Source organism: Petaurus breviceps, unplaced genomic scaffold, assembly GCF_028583685.1.
Source record: "Petaurus breviceps papuanus isolate PSGF00001 unplaced genomic scaffold, PetGlider_PUasm1.0 90407, whole genome shotgun sequence".
NCBI classification, from domain to species: Eukaryota; Metazoa; Chordata; class Mammalia; order Diprotodontia; family Petauridae; genus Petaurus; species Petaurus breviceps.
In genome coordinates this window covers 37,894-64,624 of record NW_027187241.1, presented here as the reverse complement: position 1 = coordinate 64,624, position 26,731 = coordinate 37,894, and the positions used below count along the sequence as shown (strand labels likewise).

Genomic DNA, 26,731 nt, shown 5'->3' with positions numbered 1-26,731 from the left:
ACTTTAAGAATATACTTATATGGGCCATCATTCATAGACTCCTCCCAATGAGGCAGTTGAGGCTCAGAGAGGTTTAGTAATTGACAAATTAGTGATAGGACAAGGAATAGAGATGTAGGTCTTTTGATTTTGTATCCACTGTTCTTTCCATTTTACCAGTCTTCCGCATTTGTGTGCTTTGTTCTCCTTGACAATATATACTTATCTAATGATGGAAGAACAATCTCCATAGTTATAATAAAAAAGAGGCTTTTCTTTTAAAAAAAATTTCTGTTTAGTATTTTATTTCCCCCAATTACATGTAAAAGCAATTTTTAACATTCATTTTTAAAATTTTGAGTTCCAAATTCCTTCCCTTGCTCCCCATTGAGAAAGCAAGCAGTTTGAGACAGGCTATACATGTGTAGTCATGGAAAACACATTTCCATATTAGTTATATTGTAAAAGAAAACATAGACAAAAAACCCCCCAAGAAAAATAAAGTATGTATTGATCTGTATTCAGATTCCCATCTGAATTCCCAATCTGAATCCCCCATTTCTCTGGGGGATGGATGGCATTTTTCATCATAAGTCCTTCAGAGTTGTAGTTGTCTTGAGTCATTGTATTAAAAAGGAAGCTTTTAAAGTCAGACTTATTTAGTTTCTTCTGTTGTTTCATTTTAATTTAATAGAGAATAATATCTAAATTCCTAGGTAGAAAATAGAGCTATTAATTTCCTTTCTCAGATAGGTTTACAATCACAGGACCTATTTAATTTTTCTCTTTGTGTTTGCCCTCAGAGGGTAACACTCTGGCTGGTACATTGTAGATGTTTAATTGGTATTTTGTTGATTGATTGATGGAAAGAAGTGCTTTTTTCTTTTTTCCCCCTAGGTTTTTGAACATTGGCATAAGAAAACCATACTTAACTTGTGAAACTGTAATATTCTGTGTGTTTGCTGGTTTCAGATTTTGGTGTGAAATTTGAAAAATTATTTCAGAAATTCCATTCAAAACATCTTGTCTTTATTACCCACTCTCTCCCCCTTCCCTCTAGTCTTAGAAAAAGAGGCATCCACACTCTTTGCTAATATTAGTCTCTGTGTCATTAACGCCATTTCCTCTTATTATATCCTCCAATCCTTCTTCTGCATCTCCAGTCTCATGCTTTGTTGGCTCCCATTTACCTGCAAACAATGTTCAAGTGTCCCTAATAATTAAAAAAACAAAACAAAACAAAAAAACCTCCTCACTCTCCTATCCCAACCAACCATCCTTGCTTCCATTTTTTTTTCAAACTTACTAAAAAAAGTTGTACTTAGACCTGATGCCTCCACTTCCTTATCCACCAACTATTTTCTCCCTAGCTCCTTGGATTATGGTTTAGACTCCATTACTATTGAACTTTTTTTAGAGGTAATGCAAATCCTGTGACTTATTTTCCAGCCCTCATCCTTGGTAGCGTTTGACATTGCTAACCATTCTCTCCTTCTGGGTAGTCTCTGTTCTCTTGGCTTTACATATGGCATACTGTCATGGTTTTCTTCTTTTCTCCCTCATTCACTGGCTCATATCTTTCTGAAAGTGAATCCTTTCTGAATGGTTAATGTGGATGTTCCCCTGCAGTCTGCCCCTTGGCCCTCTCCTTTTCCTTGACATTCTCATTCATTCTCACATATGTTTTCTAGCCCTCATCCTCTCTTTAGCTTCCAGGCCTCCACAATCTGGTGGACCTTCCTGTCTTTATAGCCCTGATTCATATTACTCATCACCCCATTTTGTGCTCTAGCCAGATTAGACTACTCTCCACCCCTCTGGGAACATACCCTGATTTTAGTTCTTTGCATACACCATTCCACTTCTTTTTAGAATGTCCTGCCTTCCCCATTTTACCTGTGGAATTGCTGCCTCTTCTTTAAAGCCTGATTCAAATGTCACTTTTTTCCAGAAGGCTTCCCTCAAACCTGTTCTTGTGCCTTCTTGTCGTCAATAATGATCTTTCCTCTTAGACCTCACTTGGCACTTTGTTTTGTATCTCTCATGCCCTAAGATCCTAGATGAGCTAGAATCGACTCTAGAGGTTATCTAGTCCAATACCTTTTTTCTATTGATGAGGAATGAAAGGCCAGTGAGTTAATTAACTCTCTAGGTGATGTCCAGGTGGTTGATGAGTCATTGACAGAGGGAAAATCTGAATACAGGGCCTTGGATTCTAAAGCTGTTGTTCTCTACTGCATTTGCCAAAGAAAATAAACTATGTCAGTAGTGTCAGTTCTTCCATTCACTTTATACCTTGTTTCATGTCAGTGATGTGGGAGACATGAATCTGCCATTGCTTCAGACCATCTTCCTTGTTGTCTTTAGAGTAAACTTCTCAGTGCCCTGAGTGTGATTCTGGAATCACTTTCTCATTCTAAGCCTTCTTAAGCTGACATTTCTGGCACAGTCACAGCCATAGGTGAGCTTCCTAGCATTCCTGGTTAGCTAGGAGGACCTGAGCTTTCTTGGGTCCTGAATTTTGTCTTGTGATGAAATAGGAATTGATTATCTGTAAATCCAGGGGTTCCTGTAGATCCCTCAGGGGACCGCAGGGAGTCTGTGAACTTGGACAGGGAAAAATGACCCCTCTATTTTCTCTAACCAAAGTTTAACACTTTCTTCAAATATTTAAAAACATGATTCTGAGAAGAGGCTTCTCTGTATGACTGAAGTGGTTCATGAAGAACCTAATGATAATCGCTTATATGTGAAATCTTTTCAAGAACACTTTTCCCCCTTAATATTAGTTTTCCCTTCAGTTAAGTATTTACCATTTTTCCTGCCTTCCTATTTGAGTTAAAGTCCTGCTTCCTTCTGGTCTCCTAATCAGTTGTTTATCTGAGCAAAGTAAAAAATAAAATTTAAATTGATTTGTTTCCATAAACATCTCAGCTCCATCTGCTCTCTGTTATAGACTGCCTTCTTTTTAAAAAGACTTTTCTAGTGGACTTTAGTCCACTGTAAGCAGTTATTAAAGCTTTATTCCGTGAGTAAGAGTGCCAGCCCCAGCCTTGGGAGACCTGGGATTGATCCCGGCCTCAGATACTCGGCACCCACACAAAAATAACTGGCCGTGTAACCTTGAGCAAGTTACTTAACCCTGATTGCTTAAAAAAAAAAAACTTTATTTAATTCAAGCACACTATAAAGTATAGCACTTCTTAAACTGTGGGTCTTGATCCCATATGGGGGTTTGAAAAATGCTGGAGGGGTCCCTAATGGAAAAAGTTTAAGAAACCCTGTATATAACCCCAGGTAAGCCTGATGTTTTCTCAGTCATGTACCACTTCTAGGAACAGTAGCAATTAGAGTTAAGTAGTAGAGTAGGTGAAGGCAGAATTAAGCTTTATTAATGTATTCAGTGATTAAGTATTCTGGATGAGAATATTCCAAACATTCAGTGGAGATATCTGTCCACATTCAGCAGGTTGTTTTGAGGAAAGGTTTTGTAGATATAAATGGGGTGGGGAGAGAACGAGGGAAGGGAAGAAGCATTTATGTAGTGCCTACTGTGTGCCAGGCGTGGTGCTAAGCACTTTCATAAATATTGTCTCGTTTCATCCTGTGAGGTAGGTGCTATTATTGTCCTTCTTTTACAGTTGAGGAAACAGAGGCAAACAGAGGTTTAGTGACTCATAAGCGGGGTTACACAGCTAGTATAAGGCCAGATTTGAATTCATCTTCCTGACTACAGGCTCAGATCTCTCTCCTGTGTACCTAGCTATCTCAACTATTATATTATTAGTATTTCCACTCAATTAATTGAACGCCTGTACTCTAGGCAATCCTATGTATATATTATGTGATAACTTTTTTGATCATTGTTAAAGAAATGCCTTTCAGTCTATTTCTTATAGTAAAGTATTTCTTTGCAGTCTACATTTAAGAATATTTCAGAAAATATTTCTATTCAGTTTATTTCTTATAGTAAAATTCTTTGTTATGTTCTTTAGTAACAGGATATGTATCCCTAAATAAACTCTTTATTATTCACACTGTTCCCATTGTTATTTTTATCTGGATTTTCCAAAGTGTATCCTTCTGGTAGTTCTATGCTCCTGTGTAGATAGGGAGGACACCTTTCAACCTTGAAACCCATTGCTTATCTCTAATACTCCCAGGCTTTAAGACTTCTTAAAGTTTCACTTGTTTTTAAGTCCTGGCTACAATGTTTCCCTCATATTTGGGCCAACATTTGATCTCGTCTTTCTGTCAACTTATATTCTCTTATTCTAGTTTCTATTATTTCTCATATTGGGTATTTACCCATTTTTACCAAGTTCAGCTATCTTTTAAAAAAATAAATAAATTAGTGATATCTTTTGTTTATAAATCATCTTTATTTCCAGATATGACCTTCCTAGCCCCTCAGCCTAGAAAGAGGAAAAAAGTTCAGCAAAATTAAAGCACTGAATTTGATGCAATATGCTACTTTCCATAACTATATCCTTCATCTCTGCAAAGGAGGGAGAAAGGCACATTTCCCCCATTATTCTTAGGTGCAAAGCTTGTTTTTTTTTGTTGTTTTTGTCCACTTTGCTTAGTACAGTGCCTGGTATATAGTATGAACTTAATAAATGCTTCTTGGCTTTATTTGTTATTTTTATTTATGTTATCATTGTAAATATTGTTTTTCTCCTTCTGCTTCATTCTTTATCAATTCATATTAGCATTCCTGTATTTTTCATATTTGTTTCTTATGAAATAGTAATAACTTCTTATATTTATGTGCCAGAATATTTGTAGCCATCTCAGTTGATGGGTATCTACCTTTTTACCATTTTTTTGCAACCGTATAAAGTTTAAGAATATGAAAACCACTTTATATGGTCTAGTTATTTTGTAATTTAAATTATATTTACAGATAAGCAGGGTATAAAAATTTTACTAATCCAGAAAATGTATTTACCCTTTACCATCACCTCATCAGAGTCTTGACAGTATTTCAGATTGAATTTTTAAATGAATAGCCTTGATATTCCTCCCAAATTTTTATTTTTTGTAAAGTGAAGATATAAGTATGAGGTTAAGGAAGCTTAAATTGATCATCAAGTTGGGTTTTATGTTTATATATTTTATATTCTTTAAGCTATAAGATAACTGAATTGAAAATTTTATTAAGGCTTGATGAAGTGAATTCAATTTTTTTTAATCCCTTAACTGTGAGTTTATACTTTCGTCAGACAGGTTCAGTGGTTTATTAAATTTGTAAAGATTGTTTCTGTTTTTATTTCTGGGATTTATTTGGTTTTGTGGGGACAATATTTTTAGTAATATTACCTATGTTAGGTTATATTTGTATGAATCTCTTGATTCCATGAATGTGATTACTTATTCTACCAGTATAAATCCTAACCCATACATATCAATTCACCTTTAGTTGGGATATGCTGGGATCTTCCTTTAGATGTCTTGATATTAACATGGGTACCGATAAAGCACATGGTCTGTCCAGCTGTTATGTCTTGTTCTTGTACCATGATCATTCCTGTCTTTTTCTCCATTGTAAATCTCTTTGATGATATCTTTTATATCACTTTTGGTGGCAGAGTCTTCACTCATAATGCAAAGTCTATTTATACACTATGCAGCTTCAGTCCTTTGCAAACTTGTGGCTTCACAGGATCATAGCCATGTAGTATCACTGGAGAAACACTAGTGTTAAGAAATGCGGGCTTTTAGTTTCATGGAGAAGCTGGTAGGGTGGGAAGTGAAGGGGAATGCATACACATAGACAAAAAAACTGAACGTTTTCCAAAATGGATTCTAGGATTAATTATTAAACCCTTAATCCTATTCCTTTTTAGGCTCAGTTCCTTATTAATCTGCTGTGTCTGTCCAAGATATATGCACAAATGAACTTTAACCCCAACTCTAACTTTTTTTTCTTTTTGGAGGTGGGAATTCAGGGCAATTGGGGTTAAGTGACTTGCCCAAGGTCACGCAGCTAGTAAGTGTTAAGCGTCTGGGTGCGTATTTGAACTCAGGTCCTCCTGACTCCAGGGCCGGTGCTCTATTTACTGTGCCACATAGCTGTCCCCCATCTCTAACATTTTTACCCCTAGGACCTAAGTCAGCTTTAGTCTCAGCCCATTATGTGTAGTCTCCAAGCCATTTCTCTAGGTTCACCACTTCCTTAACTTGTCAGCATCATTCTATTATTAGCAAGTTTAATCCATATTTCATTGGAATCCCCTTCTTTTCACCCCTTACCTTAGCCTTCTAATAGTTACATCTTATATGGTTTTGGCATATATATATGAGAGACATCTTCTTGGAGGTGCATTTTGTGTTTTCAGATGCTTTTTTTTTATATTCAGCAAACAATAAAGACTGGGATTTTTCATTCTTTGAATATTTCAGTCAGTTGCATGACTGTAAAAGATGTGATCTGTTCCAGATTGTCATTTATGAATACCTACCTTTTTATCTAGCCAGGCATAAAAGACAAAGAAAGTCTACATATATACCAGAATATGTATTGCAGCACTTTTTTGGATTAGTAAAGAACTGGAAACAAAATTAAGTGTTAGTCTACATATATACCAGAATATGTATTACAGCACTTTTTTGGATTAGTAAAGAACTGGAAACAAAATTAAGTGTTCATTGATTGAGGAATGGCTAAACAAATTGTGGTACCTATATGTCAGTGTGTATTTGAATACTATTTGATACTTTTTAGAGCTTATTTGATTATATGCATTTGGGATAGACCATACATAGATGACATTGAGCAAGGGACCCAGAGCTGAAAAGTAGGAGAGTGGGATGGAATGCTTTTGGGAATGTGCAAAGGACTTTTATTCACTCCAAGCTTCCCATAACAGCAATTGGCTATTTTTCAATAAAGTTATTTTTACAGGTTTTTGCTCTTTAGAACGCCACTGCTTCCAAAGAACTAAAGATGAACATCATACAAGGGGCAGTGGAAAGGTACATTTTGGATGTGAGCAGTCTGCAACATATAATTTAACCAACAAGCTGCCTGCTTTTCTTCTACAGTCATCTAGCATTAGAATATTTTGGAATAGATAGGTACATGCACATGATACATTTATATACATTCTCACATGTACATATATATCCTAAGTAGTAATTTTCTTTGTGATGCTCTTTTTACAAATGTACTGCAGAACAAGATGCTTAAGAGGTTCATAAAATTATTTTTTTGGTTGTTTTTGGAGACATAAAATTAACTACAATAACTTCTTTATTTGCTTCTAGGAAAAATTCTGAACCATCTTTCCATTTACTTTAAACTTATTTTTGTTTTCTGGTTTAATTTATAACTATAACAAGAATGGTAAGAATGATGTAATTGAGTTCTTTCACTCATTCAGTAGATAAGGATCTCATATTTAGAGAACCAATAGTAGTTGAGACTGTTCACAAGTGCTCTGCATAATTCTTAGTTAAATTGCATAATTCTTAGCACCTTTGGCCCCCTTTTCTGGCTCTCTCTGACTATTAATGAAGAGGATTACACAGGGCTGAAAGCTGTTTTGTCTTTTTTTTTTTTTTAATTGCAATGGCGAAAGAAATCATCGCCCAGTGACCAGCATACTGTCCAGCACCTTATAAACTTGTTACCTTCCTAGCAGGTTCATCCTGCCAGTTAGCATTCTGCTAGAATAGCTTTGAGAATCCATCTTCCTCACCACAGTGAGACAATGAGGTAGGACTTTTGGTCTTCTGATACTAATAACATCTTTCAGTTATTTTCTTTAAATAAGGTCACAACTTCGTATTCTTAGCTGTTAATCCTTAAAGTTATAGCTTCAGTTATCATGAGGAAAGTTTTGTCCTTTTTACTGAAAAATGATTTTTTAAATTTATTTTTTTCTGCCTCATATCTTTGAATGAATAAATAAATTAAAAAGCATTTACCAAATGGTCACTATGAACTAGACATTGTGCCAATTACACAATAGCAATGCAAAAAGTGGAACCCACATAAATCCTCGGCATTCCTGTTTATTTCTAATGAAATCCAACAGCAAGAGGTAGAAAGAGAAATTCCATTTAAAATTACTGTAGAAATTATAAAATATTTGGGAATTTACCTGCCAAAACAACCCAGGACCTATATAAACACAACTATAAAACACTTTTCACACAAATAAAGTCAGATCCAACTAATTGGAAAAACATCAATTGCTCATGGCTGGGTCGAGCCATAAATTAAACAAACGAATAAATAAATAAATGACAATTTAACCTAAATTAAATTACATGTTTAGTGCCATACCAATCAATTTACCAAAAAATTACTTTATAGACCTAGAAAAAATAGTAACAAAATTCATTTGGAAGAACAAAAGGTCCAGAATATCAAGGGAATTAATGAAAAGAAATGCTAGGGAAGGTGGCCTAGCAATACCAGATTTTAATCTGTATTATAAAGCAGCAACCATCAAAATTATTTGGTACTGGCTGAGGAATAGAGCAGTGGATAAATGGAATAGATTGGGTACACAAGACTCAGTAGTCAATGACTATAATAATCTACTCTTTGATAAACCCAAACATCCCAGTTTTTGGGGTAAGAACTCACTATTTGACAAAAACTGCTGGGAAAACTGGAATATAGTATGGCAGAAACTGGGCATACTCCATTATCTAACACCATATACCAAAATTAAGTCTAAATGGGTGCATGATCTAGGTATAAAGGATGTTACTGTAAACAATCTGGGAAAGCAAGGAATAGTTTACCTGTCAGACTTATGGAGAGGGGAAGATTTAATGACCAAACAAGAATTAGACAGCATTATAAAATGCAAAATGGATAACTTTGATTACATGAAACTGAAAAGTTTCTGTACAAACAAAGTCAATGTAACCAAGATTAAGAGGGAAGTAGGAAATTGGGAAAGAATTTTTACACCCAATGTCTCTGATAAAGGCCTCATTTCTAAAATATATAGAGAATTGAGTCAAATCTATAAGAATACAAGTCATTCACCAACTGATAAATGGTTAAAGGATATGAACAGGCAGTTCTCGGAGGAAGAAATTAAAGATATCTATAAACATATGAAAAAAATGCTCCAAATAACTATTGATTAGAGAAATGCAAATCAAAACAACTCTGAGGTACCCACATCTCACTAGTCAGATTGGCTAAGATGACAAAACAGGAAAATGATAAATGCTGGAGAGGATGTGGAAAAATTGGAACACTAATGCATTGCTAGTGGAGTTTTGAACTGATCCAGCCATTCTGGAGAGCAATCTGGAACTATGACCAAAGGTCTATAAGTAATTTCATATCCTTTGAGCCAGCAATACCACTTCTAGGGTTGTATCCCAAAGAGATCATAGAAGCAGGAGGAAGAACCATATGTACAAAAATATTTATAGCAGCTCTTTTTGTGGTGGCAGAGAATTGGAAATTAAGGAGATGCCCATCAATTGGGGAATGGCTAAACAAGTTATGGTATATGAATGTAATAGAATACTATTGCGCCATAAGAAAAGAAGGGCAGATAGACTTCATATCTATCTGGAGAGGCTTATACGAACCGATGCTGAGTGAGAAGAGCAGAACCAGGAAAAATTTGTACGCAATTACAGACACAGTGTATGTGTGATAACCAACTTTGATAGACTTGACTCTTCTCAGAAATGCAGGGCTATAAGTAAACTCCAGAAGACTCATGATGGAGAGAGATGTCTACATTCAGAGGAAGAACCAGAAAGAACAGAGTTTGAATGCAGATTGAAGCACATTACCTGCTCTCTTTCTTTTTCTTGTTTGGTTTTGTTTCCTTTTTCCCATTGTTCATTCCATCCATTACAATCCTTCTTTATAAGCTGACTAGTGTCTAATATGAAAGTATCTGCAGATCCTATACCTGATTATATGCTGCTATGGTGGGGAAAGGGAAGGGAGGGGGAGAAAATTTGAAACTCAAAGAACTGGGGAACTGAATCTTGTAAATTCAAAGTAAACAAACAAATTAATAAAGACCAAAAAAAAAGTGGAATAGGCCCTGTCCTCTAGGAGCTTTCATTTCAATAGGGAGAGACAGTGCATGCATGTAGGGGAGTAATGGCTACAGGGGTGGTGGGGGGGGAAAGATTTTGTTTGGGGAATCTTAGGGATGGTGAGTTGATCCAGAGGACAGTCCAGTCTATTCACATGTCCTTTCCCAAAGCAGGGGTACAACTAATTTGATAACTGTGCCCAGAGCAAGAAAGAGTAAAGGAGAGGAAGGGGTAGGTGACAGGGCAAGATAGACAAGTGTATACGGTATGAAACAGTCTTATACCAACCTTTTTGTAGCTACTTAATAACCAAATGGGCAGCTAGGTGGTACAGTGGATAGAGCCCTGCCCTGGAGTCAGGAAAACCTGAATTCAAATGTGACCTCATGGTTGCTAGCTGTAAGACCCAGGACAAGTCACTGTAATGTAATGCCAAGCAAAGGCAACTTTAACCTTGTTTGCCTCAGTTTCTTCATCTGTAAAATGAGTTGGAGAAGGAAATGGCAAACCACTTCATTATCTCTGCCAAGAAAACCCCAAATGAGATCATGAAGAGTTGGAAATGATTAAAATGACTGAACAACAATAACCAAATAACATTCCATGCAATTCCAAGAATACTGAAGAAACTTGATAAATAGGAATTGAAATTTGTACTTTAAAAAAAAAAAATCTTAAATTTTTATTCCTGTATTTTTTCTGCTTTAAAAAAAAAACTTGGAATGAAAACATGTAAGAACTTTTTGTCGCATTATTAAAAATCTGTTTTTGTACTTTTAAAAGTCAGTAGAGTGGAATTCATAGTTGACATTTTAGGATTTGATATTGGTGATGGCAAATAAAATGTAATGCTACAGCATTATAAAACTTAAAACTTTATTTTTTTTAAAAGCTGAAGATATACTGATACAGAATTATTTTTCTTACAGTTCCCAGAATGTGGTTTCTTTGGCATGTATGACAAAATTCTTCTCTTTCGCCATGACCTGAATTCAGAAAATATTTTGCAGCTGATTACCTCAGCAGAAGAGATACATGAAGGAGATCTTGTAGAAGTTGTTCTGTCAGGTAAGTAAGCAGGTTCGTCATTGTGTTTCCATTTGATTTTCAAAGAAGACTTAGTTAAGGACCCACATCTTTTGTGCTAGGTATTGGACAAATATGAGCTACACTTGGTTTTGGTCCTACGGTGGATTACATGGTTTCCATGTAATTTGTACTCCAGGCAGGTATGTCTTTAATAGTTCCCTGCCATGTGGGGATGGAAGAAACCTAGGGTGGATCTGATCACAGATAAGGAAGTAATCACAAACCTTGAGAACAAGCCGAAAGGTTTGGCCCTTGGTCTGAAATGTGATCTCCTGTTGTCTCCTGAGTCACAGAGGCCAACTCAACTGTACAGATGCTCTGCCTCCTCTGTCCCATAGAATAGAATTGTTTGTTGTTGAAGGAAAAAAGAGGAAGAAAAATATAAGAAGATTAAAGGTAGAAAATTATTAGCAGTTTCTAACCATTTGTAGTGCTCTTGTTTAAAAACAAAACCCAGGAAGAATTTATCTTTTCATGGTTGGGTGAAATGATCAGAAATAATTGGCTTATTACTGCCTTTCTTGTGTTCTGTTATATAAATAAACCTTGATGATCTCACGCTAATTAATAGGACTTATTGTACTGCCTTTCTTTTAAAAGCTTTGGCTACAGTAGAAGATTTCCAGATCCGTCCGCATGCACTGTATGTGCATTCTTACAAAGCACCTACTTTTTGTGACTATTGTGGTGAAATGCTTTGGGGATTGGTGCGCCAAGGATTAAAGTGTGAAGGTATGGATTCTATAATCTTCTCATTTGACAGCTTTTAGCATTTTAAAATGGTGTTTATAAAGTGCATGTCTGTGTGTGTATGGTAGGGGGTATGTTCAGGGGAGTCACTGATAAATCTAAGGTGTTCCTCTAATCAGTCTGATGAACTTTCAGGTCATGAACTAGGTGTGGAGACATCTAAGGGGCATCTTCCCCTGAAATGTCAAGATGACCATTGGTTCAGTACTGATTTGATTTCAGAGACTGAGGTTAACTCCCCATGATTAGGTGACTGAGACTCAATGGTACCTCCTCATATTCGGTATAAGCAAAATGTTTCGTCTTAGTCTCTCTTGCTCTCTTTAGGCCTTCCTTTGCTCTCCCCTTCTTTCCTGGTGTCCAAGGATAGGGAGAGAAGACATTTCTTCTTCTTCTCACCCCCAGGAGTAGTTGATGGTAACTTGGGTCGAAATGCATGACCCTGATAAACATAAACTTATACAGCCTGAGAGGAGAGATCCTGAAATTGGAGAGTAGTGGCTCTTTCTCTCTTAACAGATGGCAACAATCAGGGCATTGAGAAAATTCTTTGATAAGCTCATAGCAGAAGCAGGCACATGAGAGCCCACTGAGCCCAAAGGAGAGCCTCAGCTTTGGGAATTATCTCTTGGGTGACTTTCGTTTCAAGTTTGACTGCCATACCATATAGAGAGAAGATTCCTTATGCGATGTTCTCCTTGGAGAATAGGTGATATTTCACATAGTCCCTGTACAGCATTCTCCTTGGAGAGCAACATCAGTTAGTGATTCAGATGGTGCAAGTCTGATGGAAAGGAGTCTTGACTGTTCAGCAGCTCCCAGAGGATATTTACCTTTGGGAGCCACTGTGAATCCAAAAGGGGCTCCGTGTGACCTTGTAGGAGAAAGGGATCTCATTAAAATAGTAACTTGTTAGGCCTGTTAGCAATTTCTACTGGGGGTGAGCTGAGAGACTGCTTGAATACTTTACTGAATTTTAACATACCCAATTCTAATGCAATTTTAAGTTATTAAAGGTTAAAACTACACTAAGACATGTGGGACATTGTATTTCTGTATCTCTTTATGGGTTTCTGTGGATCCTTTATGAGGAGATAATCTTTTATATTTTATATGGGATAAAATAAAGACTGCTGGATATTTGATACTCATATTGTACCTTGGGTACTTGTGTAGATCCTAGAGCCTCTTTTTAATCCATGTTTAGAGAAACCCATACACAAGCTCTGTTTTAAGTTTATTAGGACATTATCTTGGAGTATTTCCAAGTGGGAGGCAGTGAGCCAGAGAAAGAGCCATTCTTGGGGTCAGCCTTAAGATTGTACCTGCTCCCACATAATCCCAGAGTCTTGGGAAGCCCTGGCCATAGGTTATATATTCTAAAGTCTCCTTAAAGTCTCCTTAACAAATCTTTTGCCTTTCTAGAGCTCAATAGGAAACTTAGATACATTTTCTTTAGTCTTTTAAAAAATTCTAGATGGAGATGTGTTTAACATTCAGTAGATCTGGATACAACACAAAAGTTAGAAACTTGGTTTTACATATATACATATTTGTGTCTAATAGTAGATATCTATAGAATGGGAATGAGGGAAGAGGAGGAAAAAAAAGAGAAGGTTGCATGATAACTTTATTACATATTTAAAAGGGAAGGCAAGTTTTACATAATAGATTTGCAGTTTCACGTGCAATCCTATTTTTTCCTGTTCTGCTTTGTTATGGAAATGCTTGCTTTGTTTCTTAAGTTCAGAAAAAAGAAGTTAGAATCTGAAAACTGTATAATATCACTATATGTTTTGGAGGAAATGCATCTGTTAGTCTCATTTCCATTATGCTTTTTGCTTTATGGACAAAATTGGAAAAAAAAACATTATGGTGAAGTCACTTCATATTTTTATGCATTTATCCCTTATTCGTTAATAGTTATTAAGTTTTCAGTTTATGTACTGGAAAATAAAAGGAATAGAACTTTAGATCTGAAATCTGTAAACATTGGTTCTTACTGAGCTTTGGGTAATTCTGTGACCTCAGTTAACTCTTCTTTCCATGTTTGTGTGACAGCAGAAAGAGACCCATTAGTTTTGAAATTTAGGCATATGGAAATTTAATCTGTATTGTATAAGTTGGGATGATATTGGGAACTGTCTTCCTTGAGACCATTAAAGTACAAAGAAATATACATTTAAGGGTACAAATCAGTGAGTTGACTCTGGAAAAACTGAAGAAACTGAATGTGTTTTAGATAATGTGTTCAAGGGGTAAGAATGTCTAGGAGGTGTATATCAGCACAATTTGGGGTAAGAGCGTGCCGGTGTCCTGACTCACTGCTCCAGCACGAGGCTGGGACAGCATCACCCTCATCCCCCCCTTTGGAGCTCTAAGGGTAGCCGGGGGGGGGATGATTTCTCTCTGAACACTGTCACCTTGAAGCCCCCCCTTTCCCTCTTTGCTAGCACCTGGGGACACACTCTTCCTCTATTCCACCTGAGGCCTTGGGGAGGGTGAGCTCAAATTTAACTCAGTTCCTACGTAGCATTAGCTCTACCAAGTTCGTTTCCAAATGCATCATGGCTAATGGTTGATTTTTTCTCTCTGCTGCTGCTGAACCAGGTCGTGTAAGTTGTTTAGGCTTCCATTCTTCACTCTCTGGCTTGTGGCTGATCCAAAATGGATTCCCCCTTCTAAGCTTTTGGAGTGGTGGCTCTGTCTCTTGACCGTCTGAAGCTTATAAGGTCACAGCCATCTCTTACATCCTTCCCCTAAAAGAGTAAAGAACAGAGGTGGCCTATAATCATGGGTTACATTTTCACATGGGCAATGTCTGAGACTTTCTACCAGTGTACCTAAGGCAGCTAAGTGGCACAGGGGACAGAACACTATAGTCAGAAAGCACTTGTGACCCTGGGCAAGTCACTTTACTTCTGGGTGCCTCAGTTTTTTCAGCTGTAAAATGAGGATGATAATAATAGCATCTACCTCCTAGGAATGTTGTGATGGTAAAATAAGATAATATTTATAAAGAACTTTGCAAACCTTTGAAAATACCATATGATGATGATGATGATGATGATGATGATGATGATGATGACAGTTATAAATAATTTTCTCTCATTTGAACTATACCTAGACAAGAAAAAGAGAGCAAAACTCAGACCCAGGCTGCCTGACTGCCTTTTGAATGGAGCCCTGTTTCTGGCTCTGCAGCCAGTTAAGAGTCTGTATCCTCATCACATGGTTAGCAGACTGGAAGCAGTTACAGAGTTGCCTGCACATGCTTCGAAGTGAGAAGCAGGGTATTTAACATGATGTTGTGCATTTTTAGAAACAGCCTCTTCCATGTGGGGAATTATTGCTTCAGCATTTCTAGCTGCCTCTTACGAAAGTAAGGAAGAAGATGAAAAAAAGGAGCAATAACATACATTTATTTTGAAATAGTAGGATATTAGAATTGCAAAGGCAAGTCAAGCATTTATTAAATGCTTGCTATGTGCCAGACCCTCTGCTAAGCACCAGGGAAGCAAAGGGATAGTCCTTACCCTCACAATCTAATGCACACAGAGATAATGGAGAGCCACTGGAATTGAATGGGATCATGAAGGGGGGCAGGGTCATGACATGGTCAGACCTGCACTTTAGGAAGATCAGTTGGATAGCTGAATGAAGGACAGACTGGAGTTGGGAAAGATGTGACAGGGAGACCAGCAAACAAGGCAGGGATATTATAGTCATCTGAGCATGAGGTGAGCAAGACTTGCACCAGGTTAGTAGCAGTGTCAGAGGACAGAAGGGGCTGGATGTGTACAAGAATTATTTTGAAAACAGGTGGATGTGTGTGTGTATATATATGTAGTTATATATGTGTGTACATATTTTTGTATGTATATATAATTTATATATATGTGTATTTACATGCACATATATAAAATTGGAAGTAATCATAGAGGGAGGGAATGAGCAATGACAGGCACTGGGAAGGGCTGCTTGAAGAAGGTAGTATTTGAGGAGCTAAATATGGGTACCACAAGGTTTAAGAAGTATGTTGATAAGAAGCAGCAGCTTGGTTTAGTAGAAAAGATGTTGGCTCCAAAGTCAGAAAAACTTGAATTCAATTCCCCTTCAATACCTTCTATGTGTATGACCCTGGGCACTTAATCTTTCTGGGACTCAATTTTCTCATCTGTGAAATGGGGGGTTTGGACTAACTAACCTCTGAGGTTCCTTTCAGCTTTAAACGTGTGTCCTTAATCACCTGGAAAGCATCCAGAGGAGAGCCACTAGGATGGCAGATAACATTGAATCCACAGTGTATGAGGATCTGAAGGCTGTTTAAAGGCATTTAGATATTTAGCCTAGAGAAGAGACTGAGACAGACCACGAAAGGTGCCTCAGACTGTCTCCCTGAAGGCCCATCTTGTAGAGGCACCTTCACTAATCTGTCACGCACCCTGTGTGTAAAATTCTTTCTACGCCATCCCTAAGAGTTTTTGTCTCCCTTGTATATGAATGTGCCCAATCACAGGGAGTTCAGTTTTTCATATGGCTCAGATCTAGTTGTTGAAAAGTCCTTTCTTATGTTGGACTGAAACTACCTGACTGTAATTTCTGGCCATTATTGCTGGAAGGCCTAGAGGCCAAAAGAGGATGTTGTGGGAATGATGGAGAAAGATGGAAGAAAAAAAGCTTCAGGTGAGCAAGCATGAGTCAGTAGACAAGATGGCATTTAGAGGATACTTAATTACAAAAATGAACAACAGTTTTCTAGAATGAGTATAATTTCTCTGAATAACCAAGTACCTGTACTTACTGTGTGAACATTTTATAAAATTAACTTTTTGGAATGGGTGAATGTTAAAAAGTGATATATAGAATTTTAAAATATATGTATTCAACTTCTGATCCTGCAGTTTTAAAATTACATTTATTGTTGCTCCTTTCCCAAAACTGTTTTTGTGATAGTTTATTGGCCAACAAGCTGATGAGCAAGATGTAGGTAGATGACTGCAAAAATCAAGTTAATTGAAGACTTTTAACAAGATGTCAGTGTGAAAGGTTTTGCAACACCCTACCATCACCACCACCTCAAAATAACATGAACCAAATATGATAATAAAATTACAAGTAGAAAGGAAAGGAAACATTCCTACCAGCTTAAAAAAACAACAAAAGACTGTATGATGGAAGCTATTCTTACAAGCTAAACTCAATATGTTCCATATCTAGTGTAGCCATTTTGCTAGGTCTGCATTTCAGGTTTTGACTGGTGGCTTCTGTCCTTTCCTGTTGAAGTTGCTTTTTGGAAGTGATGTGATTTGCCCATTCACACACCTATAACTCAGTGAAGGTAAAGATTTCCAGTGAAATCTGGAATTTCAGATGTACCCAGCCCCACAAGTAGAGAAAATGAACATTTATGGGGAGGGTACATTGGTCAGGAGATATTCAATATAAAGCTGGTTAACAGAGCAAGGAGTTCTCTACCAAATGAAAAGGGAGGGGTGGGGCATAAATCCAGCTGAGATTATCTTTCTTCAGTGTTCATGTGAGATAGTGATCCAGACAGAATTCTCATTCCCCTCCTAATATTGGAAGATCACTGAATTCACCTTGGCTTACTTATTTGTATAGATTAAAAATAGGTAACAGTGGATGAGGGACAGTGGAACTAATGGAACAGAAGAAAAGACAAAGATGGCAGTCAGGGGAAAGAAATTAGTGTATAAATCCAGTCCACACTGAGCTTAACCAGAATTGAAATGCATAGAGAAGGAAAAATGAGCAATTCAGAAAATGAATAAATACTGTGCATTGAAGAATAGATACTTTTAAATCTTTGATGAAAGAGAAAGCAATAAATTCCATGTGACTGCAGATGGTTCAGAAGGGCATCCACAATCAGTATTTCCACTTCCTTTCATTTTATTTTCTTCTTAACTCTATAATCTGGTTTCCAGCCTCATCATTCAAATGAAACTACTCACTCACAAGTTATCAATGATCATTTAATTGACAAATCTCTTAGCCTTTTTTTCAGTTCCCATCCTGCTTGACCTTACTGTAGACTTGGACAATTAAAAAATATTTTTTTCATTTATTTTTCTTTGATGTTATTGATAACTTTCTTTGCCTTGATACTCTTCTCTCTAGGTCTTCCTGATGCTATTCTTTTCTGTTCTCCTCTTAACTATCTGACTTTATCTTTTGTCTCTTTTACTGGGTTTTCATTTGAGTCTTGCCCATTAACTGTGGATTTCTCTTAAGTTTCTGTCTTGGGCCTTCTCTTCTCCCTTTATGCTATTTCACTTGGTGATTTCATTGGCTTCCAGTTATCTCTGTGCAAATGATTCTCAGATTTATTTGTCCAGCCCTAATCTCTTTCTTTAATGACAGTCTCATCTCCAGCTCCTTATTAGACATCTCAAACTGGACTTTCCATAGACATCTTAAACTTAAAATATTTAAAATAGAACTCATTATCTTTCCCTCCAAATGCCTTTATCTCCCTATTATGTCAAGGGTATCACCATCCTTCCAGTCACTTGCTTTAATTTTTCACACCAGACCCCTCATCCAGTCAGCTGCCAACCCCTGTCATTTCTGCCTTCAAAAATATTTCTTGTTTACACCTTCTTGACACTGCTACCATGCTGGTACAGGTCTTTGTTGCCTCACACTTAGACTATTACAGTAGCCTTGCTGCTTGGTCTCCCTGCCACAAATCTTTTCCAATTACAATCCATTCTCTACTCAGCTGATAAATTGATCTTCCTAAAGTTCAGGTCAGACCATGTCACAATCCCTCCTCCACTTTCCCTCCCTTTAATCTACCTATTCATTAAATGCCAGTGGACTTCTTATTACCTTTAGAATGAAATATAAACCTCTCTGTTTGATTTTTAAAGCTCTTTATAACTTTGAACCCTTCCTGTTTTTCTGTTCATTTTATACTTTAATCCCTCCCTTGTACTCTGCTATCTAGTTATTCAATGATATCGGTCTGCTTACTATTCCTTGAACATGACACTCCTCCCAACTCTGAGCATTTTAGTTGGTTCTTCCCCCATTCCTGGGCCTGATACTCTGTCTCAATCTCTGTTCATCTCATCTTCTGGCTTCCTAAAGTCTCACCTACAAGAAATCTTTCCAAGGTCTCCTTTATTTTAATTCATTCCTTCTGAAATTAACTCCAGTTTATCCTGTGTGTATCTCTATCTTGTCTGTACAAAGTTGTTTGCATACTGTTGCCCCCATTAGGCTGAGCTCCTTGAGAAGCATGTCCTATTTTTTGTCTTTGTTTCTCCTGAGCTTATTAAGCACAGTGCCTAGCACATAGTAAGTAGGTCCTTTTTAAGTGCTTGCTGACTTGACTTTAGAAACTAGAAAAATAAAAGGATAAATAAGGTAGAAATCAAAGGTTTCAAAGAAGCAAAAGAAAGATCCAAAGGAGAGTGAATAATTTAGAATATGATGTAAATACCATCTAAATAATAGAGCCTCAGGAATATAGAATAATAGATTTGAAACTCAGAAATATAGAAGTAGAATAAAATTTGACAACAAAGGAATCAAAAGAAACAGAAGAACATGAATTTGGTAAGACACTGAATCTGAAGATAGGAGTACAGAGATAATCTAAGAATTACAGACTTCCTCCCCAAAGAAAACCACAGTGAATCAAAAAGCCAGCACCTTAAACTTCAGTAAATATTGAGAGAAAATTGTCCCAAAGTATTGGAAATACAGGGCAAAGTACACAGATTGTTGAGAGAGAGAAAACTCAAGTTTATCTTGCCAAGAATTATAGCATTCATACTTCTGAACTTATATATCAAACAGCAGATATTTCAGGTCCCACAGAGAAAAAATTCAGCTACAAAGGAAAAAAAAAGTTGAATTCCTCAAGATTATTTTTTGTCTATAGTAAATGAAAGAAGGTGTTGGAATATGGTGTTGTAGAAGGCAAAAGAGGATTGGCTTATAACCTAGAATAATATAACTTGCAAAGCCAAGCCTCATCACTAATATAAAAAGATAAGTTTTTCTCAAAAGGGAAGGAATTTTAGTTATTCAAAAAGAAACAAGAATTGTAAATAAATATTTTAATAAGAAAATAGAAACCATTGATCTTAAGCTTCTGTAAGACAAATCAATTGTTTTAAGTTCTCACATGTGTTGAGGGCATATAAAAATAGGAGAAAATTTGAGCCACCCATGAACGATAAACAAATCTCTTAATTATTTAAGTTTTTCCTTATATAGAGTCCTTTTTAATTATGTTTAAAGAAGTTCCTCACACGTGTTGGTAAACTGATTCCCAAATACTTTCTGCATTTTATTCTTTTGAATGAAATCTTTTTGTCAACTGTTTTCTAATTGTGTTTGTCAGTATTGAATATTGCTGATGATTTTTTGAGAATATTTTGTATTATGCTACTTCACTGAAGTTATTGATCATTCAGTAAACTTACTTGATGATTCAAGTATCCTAAGTAAATTATCATTTTATAGGCAAATAGGGGTAGTTTTATCTTACTTTAACCGATTTTATAATGCTTGTTTTTCTTTATTTTTATTACTATAGCTAGAATTTCTAGTATTCTGTCAAATCATAATGCAAAGAGAGGACATCTTTGCTTTTCTCCTATACTTATTGTGAAATTTCCATCATTTCTCTGTTTCAAATTATGCTAGCTCTTTCCTGATCCAGTTTTTATGGAAATACTGCAGGGAAAGACAGTGATTTTTTCCTTTCTCCACCTAAGGACATGGAGTATAGAGAATTCAGAAGACATGGAAAGTCCTTTATGCTGTTACTCTGTTGCATTTGTAGGATAGGTCCTTTATAGCTTGCCTATATATTTTGCCATTTATAAATGGCAAAATGGAGATTGCTTATCATTTTAAATGAACCGAAGGCATAGAAAAATTGCAAGTCAGTTGAGATTCCTCACATTGGTACTTCAACCAAACTATTGATCCCTAGGAAAAAAGTAAAATACTATGAGCAGGGTAGGTAAGGTCTCCTACTTCATTTTGAGGTTCTGGCATCCATGCTGAGTCATTTGGCAACTCAAGGGGCAGTCTCCCCTTATTACCTTCTCCAGTTCTTTAGGGGGATTCAGGAAGGAAACAAACCTAAACTTTGCTTTTATCCTATGTTTTATGCCTTCCAATTTTTCTGAATACTTAAAAAAATTTGCTATCCACAGAATGTCATTTAAGATTATGGTTCCCAGGTATAGAAATTTGAATTCTTCCTGCTTATCAAATGATTATGCTATAGATACCTAGAAGTGGGTAGTTTTTAAAGTGATCTATCTGGTGGCAATGTGATAGTTTAGCGACTGGTCACTTCTATGAAAGAAAAGTCTGTAGATGCTTGCTGAGTAATAACAACAATTGGCTATTTATATAGACCTTTAGGTTTGCAAAGCTCTTCAAATATTATTTCATTTACCAGAGGGAATATCAATTTAAGCCAACATTACTAGTTGTCCTTTATGGCCAGTTACTGGTTCCCATTAGTCTAATTATAGCTTCTGATGTTCTTGTTTTTTAATCCTTGAGTCTGCAGTCTCCAAATAACCTATCATCTAGGTTCTTTGGGAAGTTAGAATTTCTGGAAACCAGCAGTCATTCGGTCAAAAAGCGTTTTTAGTCCCCACTATGTACCAGGTATTGTTAATGGCGATATAAGTACAAGTAATGAAACAACTGCTATTCACAAAGAGCTTATGTTCTTTAATGAAAGAGACAACAAAATACATTAGTATATTTAATACAGATGGAAGTGAGGGTGCTGGGAAAACTTTCATACATAAGAATGTGATTGAGCTGCATCTTAAAAGAGGAGGGAGACAGAAGAAACACAAAACTGGGAGAAGGGAGTGTCCTGTGTAAGGAACAGAAAGAAGGTGAGTGTGGCTAGATCTTTAGTGTAGGAGAAGAGTCATGTCTAGTGAGGCTGGTAAGATAGGTTGGAACTGGTTTGTAAAAGTTATACAGAGGAGTTTAGATTCTATTCTAGTGGCAGTAGAAAGGCACTGGAGTGATTGAGTAGGGGAATCACATGATCAGATTTGGCAGCAATGTATAGGATGGACTGAAATGGTGAGAAACTTGAATCAGGAAGACCGGTTAGGAAACTGTTGAAATAACCAGAGATGATGAGGGCCTGAGCTAAGGTGGTAGCTGTGAGTGGACAAAAGTATTATTTTTATATATCGTAATGATTTATAACTGAGTTATTTTTCTTTATCTTTATATAATGTTTAGGCTGTGGATTAAACTACCATAAACGATGTGCCTTCAAGATTCCAAATAATTGTAGTGGAGTAAGAAAGAGACGTTTGTCCAATGTATCTCTGCCAGGACCTGGCCTCTCTGTTCCAAGACCCATTCAAACAGAATGTGCAGTGTCTCCCAGTGAAGAGGTAGGTGTTATATCTTGAGTTCCAATATGGTATGTCTGTTTGTCTCTTTCACACACACACACACACACACACACACACACACACACACACCTATATAATGACATTAAGGATAGGTTCAGAAGGAGTGAGGCTTTAGAAGAGATGGAAGGTTAGCAGTTTGTGGTAGGAACGAGGAATTTCTGAGCTTTGAATCCCAAGGTCATAGATTTAGAGACTGGTTCATTGGAACACTGGAACATCTGGTTCAGTCCCCTCCTTTTACAGTTGTAGCATCACACAGAATTTGAGAGTTGTATGGGACCACGGTGGCCAACCAATCTAGCCCATCTAGCAAAGGAATCTTCATTTATAATACACCTAACAGGTGACTGTCCAACCTCTGCTTGAACACTTCCAAGGAGAGGAAACCCACCACTTTGCATTTTTGAGCAGTGTTCATTGTTATTAGGAAGATGACTGTGTCATCTGGGACAAATGGAACAAATCTAATCCCACTTCCACATGAAAGCCCTTCAAATATTTGAAGACCATTATCATGTGCCCCTCTCTCCCTCCTTCCCCTGAGTCTCTTTTCTAGACTTAATTCTTAGTTCCTTCCATTGATCCTCACTTTACCATCCTGGTGGCCCTCCTTTGAACATTCTCCAGTTTATCAATATGGTCCTCACATTGTACTTAGAACTGAACAGAATACTCCAGTTAAGGACTGACAAGGATGGAGCCCAGTGAGACTAAGCACCTTCCTATTCCTGGAATCTCTTTCCATCTTTATGTAGCCCAAGATCATAATAGCTTTTTTGGGCTACTACTTCAAACCACTGACTTATATTGAGCTTGCAGTCCATCAAACCTCCCCCCGCCCCTTAATCCCATAGTTTTTTTTTTTTTTTAGAATAACCACTGTTGGATCAGCTAGGTGGCCCTGGAGTCAGGAGGACCTGAGTTCAAATTTGGTCTCAGACACTTGCTAGCTGTGTGACCTTGGGCAAGTCACTTAACCCCAATTACCCTGCCTTCCCCCCTCAAAAAAAAAAAAAGAACCACTGTTAACTGTATCCTCTCTATCTTATTCTTGTGAGGGTAAGATGTTTTTTATTTCTAGGGCAAGACTTTCCATTTCCTTTTGAATGTCACTAGATTCAGCCCAGTGCTCTGTACTGTAAAGATCCTTTTCGTTCAAGGTGTCAGCTGACTCTCCCAGATATATGTCATCTGCACATTTGGTGAGCCATGTTATTTATACCTTTATCTAAGTCATTGATGAAAAAAATGTTAAACAGCCCAAGGTCAAGTATAAATCTTTGGAATGCTCTACTGGAGACCTTATTCTGTGATGATACTGAACCATTAACATTTACTTCATTAGTTTAGCCATTTTACCAATTTTTAATCCATCTGATTGTATTGTCGTTTAATACAAAAGTCTCAAAGTCTGTGATCAATCCCTTTGACATTCTGAATCCCTTTGACATTCTGGTGAAGCCTAAAGATTCCTTTTCATGATATTTTTAAATGCATAAAATAAAATACACAGGATTACAAAAGAAATAATTATATTGAAATAGTTAACAAAATATTTTTAAAAAAAGAAGTTGACAGGCTTTAGGTTAAAAACCTCTGATCTAATCAATAGGCCTGTCTTGCCACAATAATGTTCTAAGTAGCTTTCCCCAGAAAAGATCTCAGTGAACTCTACAGCGTTTCCCTAATTTACTAGTTTAGTCATCCTATCCAAAAAGGAAATAAGACTTATCTGGCACAAGTTGTGTTTTTGATGAAGCTGTGCTGGCTGTTAGTAATCACTGCTACCCACTTAGGAAACCGAGGCCCATAGAGGTTAAGTGACTTTTTCAGTTGGGAGGATTGACAGGATCTGGACCAGGTATTCTGACTTTAATTCCAACACTAGTTCCGCAGGCCCTTTTTGAAAGTAAAGCTCCTGTGGGTGATGGGCAGATTCCTGTGTGTGTCTAGTGAGGGCTGATGTGTATTCTCTTTTCCTTTACTCACCTCTTTGACGAAGAGGTGACCTTTCTTCTTGTTAAATCTTACTCTTTACATGTACCCTTGGTCCTACCCCTCTCCATTGCCTCAAGGACCTTGTCCCTTCAGTCATCTGATCTATATCCCCCTATCCTCCTGCCATCTTCTACGTTCCCCATCTAGTGGATTTTTCCCTTCTGCTCAAAACATGTTCATATCTCTCCATACTTTAAAAACAAACAAACAAAAAAAGTTAAACCTCCCTTTTGCCCTACTACGCTTCCAATTTATTGTCCTCTATTTCTCTTCCTTTTCACAGTCAAATTCCTAGAAAAAGCCAGTTACATTTGTTGCCTCCACTTCCTCCACTCCTACTTATTTCTTAATCTCTTGCAGTCTGACTACTGCTGTCACCAAGTCAGAAACAGAACTCGGTATCCTTCTTCCTCAAACCCACACCTCTTCTGAAGTTCTTTTTGTCTTTTGAGGGTAGATGACTTGGAGACAGAGTGGCATTGCTGATCTAATACATCATGTCCGAAACACTATCTTCTACCTTAAATGCTGCCCTCCAAGCTTCCTTATTTCTGTTAGGCACCACCATCCTTTTGCCAGTTCAGGTTCAATAACTTCAGTATCAAACACAACTCTTCCCTCTCCTTTGTTGCTCATATCAGTCAGTTGCAAAGTCTTATTAATTCTATCTCAGCAGCATATCTTGTATTTCTCTCTTGTCTCTACTCACACAACCAATACCCTAGTTTAGTTCTTGCCTAGACTGTTGTTAACAGCCTTCTAATTGGCCTCTCATCTTCCATTCCCCCATTCTCAGGTCTAACTTCCACAGGCTACTTGGACTGATCTTCTTAAAGCAGAAGCCTGACTGTGCCACTATCCCACTCAAAATCTTTCCATGACTTCCTGTTGCTTTGGGGATCAGATGGAGTCTGGGGAGTCATTGAAAAACCTTTCCCAGCCATGTGTCAGCTGACATTTCCATGCTGATGGCACATCCTCTCTTTCTACAAATCTCTTTGCTAGTCAAAGTGGCCTCTTTATTCTTCAATCTCAGCATGGTATTTCTTGCCTCTATACTTTTTTTCTGGGCCATTGCCCATACCTGGAATCCGCTCCTTCTTCATCTCTGCCCCAAGGTGCAGTTCATGGCCCGTGCCCACGCAGCCTTTCCTGATCTTCTCAGGTGCTCTTCCTTGTCAAATAATCATATATATCCTTACATGTTAAAATGTTGCATCATCCAATAGATTGTAAACTCCTTGAATTCAAGGACTGTTTTTTATTTTGTCTATGTATCCCCAGCACCTATTGCAGTATCATTTAATAAATACTTGTTGAATTAGATTGGAAAAAACTTCTTAATGATTAGGACTCTAAAGACCTGCCATATGTGGTAGTTTATTCTCCCTTAGTGGGTCTTCATTGGAGACTATGTGACTTCTTATGTTCATTTTGTGAAAGAGATTTTTTGTAATAATAATAAATAGCTATTATTATAAGCTAATACTTAAAAGTTCTTTAAAGTTATCAAAATCCTTATTTCAGCCTCTCAGCAATCCTGAACGGATTATAACAGATACTTATACTATAGGTATTATTCCCGCTTTACAGATGAGGAAAATGAGACCCAGAGAAATTAAATGATCCCACTCATGCTCACATGTATAGAAAATATTAAAAGCCTAGGTTCAAATTCAGTTCTTCCTTACTCCAAGTTCTTTGTGCTTTCTTACCTTTGTGTAAGTGCTGCTAGGCACCTTTAATGTCTTTTTTAACTACAAGGGTCTGTGAATTTAATGTGAATGTGAATTGGAGGAGTGGGATTAGTGGAAAGGCAAGTAGAATTTGTTGCTGGGAGTAAGGGAGACACAGACTAGATGTTCTCTAAAGTCTTTTCCTACCCAAAACAGTTTATTATTCTGTCTGTGTCAAGGGTTTGGGGATCAGTTCATGACTTTGAATAGGGAAAAAATATTACATCTTTATTTTCACTCACCTCTAATTGAAATGTAGCATCTCCTTCAGTTATTTAAAAATATTATTCTGCCAAAGGGGTCCATAGACTTCACCAGATTGCCAAAAGGGGTCCATGACACCAGAAAGGTTAAAAACCACTGATTTAGGTTTCTTTTTGCTTTTTGGAGGAGGGAGGGCAGGGCAATTGGGGTTAAGTGACTTGCCCAAGGTTACATGGCTAGTAAGTGTTAAGTGTATGGGGCCAAATTTGAACTCAGGACTTCCTGACTCCAGGGCTTGTGCTCTATTCACTGCGCCTCCTAGCTGCCCCCTAGGTTTACTTTTTTGAATGCACTTAGGAAAAAACCCAAGGAACCAAATAAGGAGAGTATCAGGTTGGATTGTTTTGGGTCTTGTAGTTATATATGCTTCCCTAACTGAATGTATTTTATCTGTATCCTGAAGTCAGATTGGTATTTCTGAGTTAGAGA

General features: G+C 37.1%; 1 protein-coding gene across 1 annotated transcript in view; it reads left to right on the top strand.

The window, feature by feature from the left end:
* Nucleotides 1-26,731, top strand: part of PRKD3 (protein kinase D3) — a 99,906-nt gene that overhangs the window by 35,338 nt on the left and 37,837 nt on the right. The window contains exons 3-5 of the mRNA XM_069108618.1: nt 10,944-11,082; nt 11,704-11,835; nt 22,126-22,283. Of these exons, the coding sequence (XP_068964719.1) occupies nt 10,944-11,082; nt 11,704-11,835; nt 22,126-22,283 (429 nt within the window). The remainder of the gene's footprint in view (nt 1-10,943; nt 11,083-11,703; nt 11,836-22,125; nt 22,284-26,731) is intronic.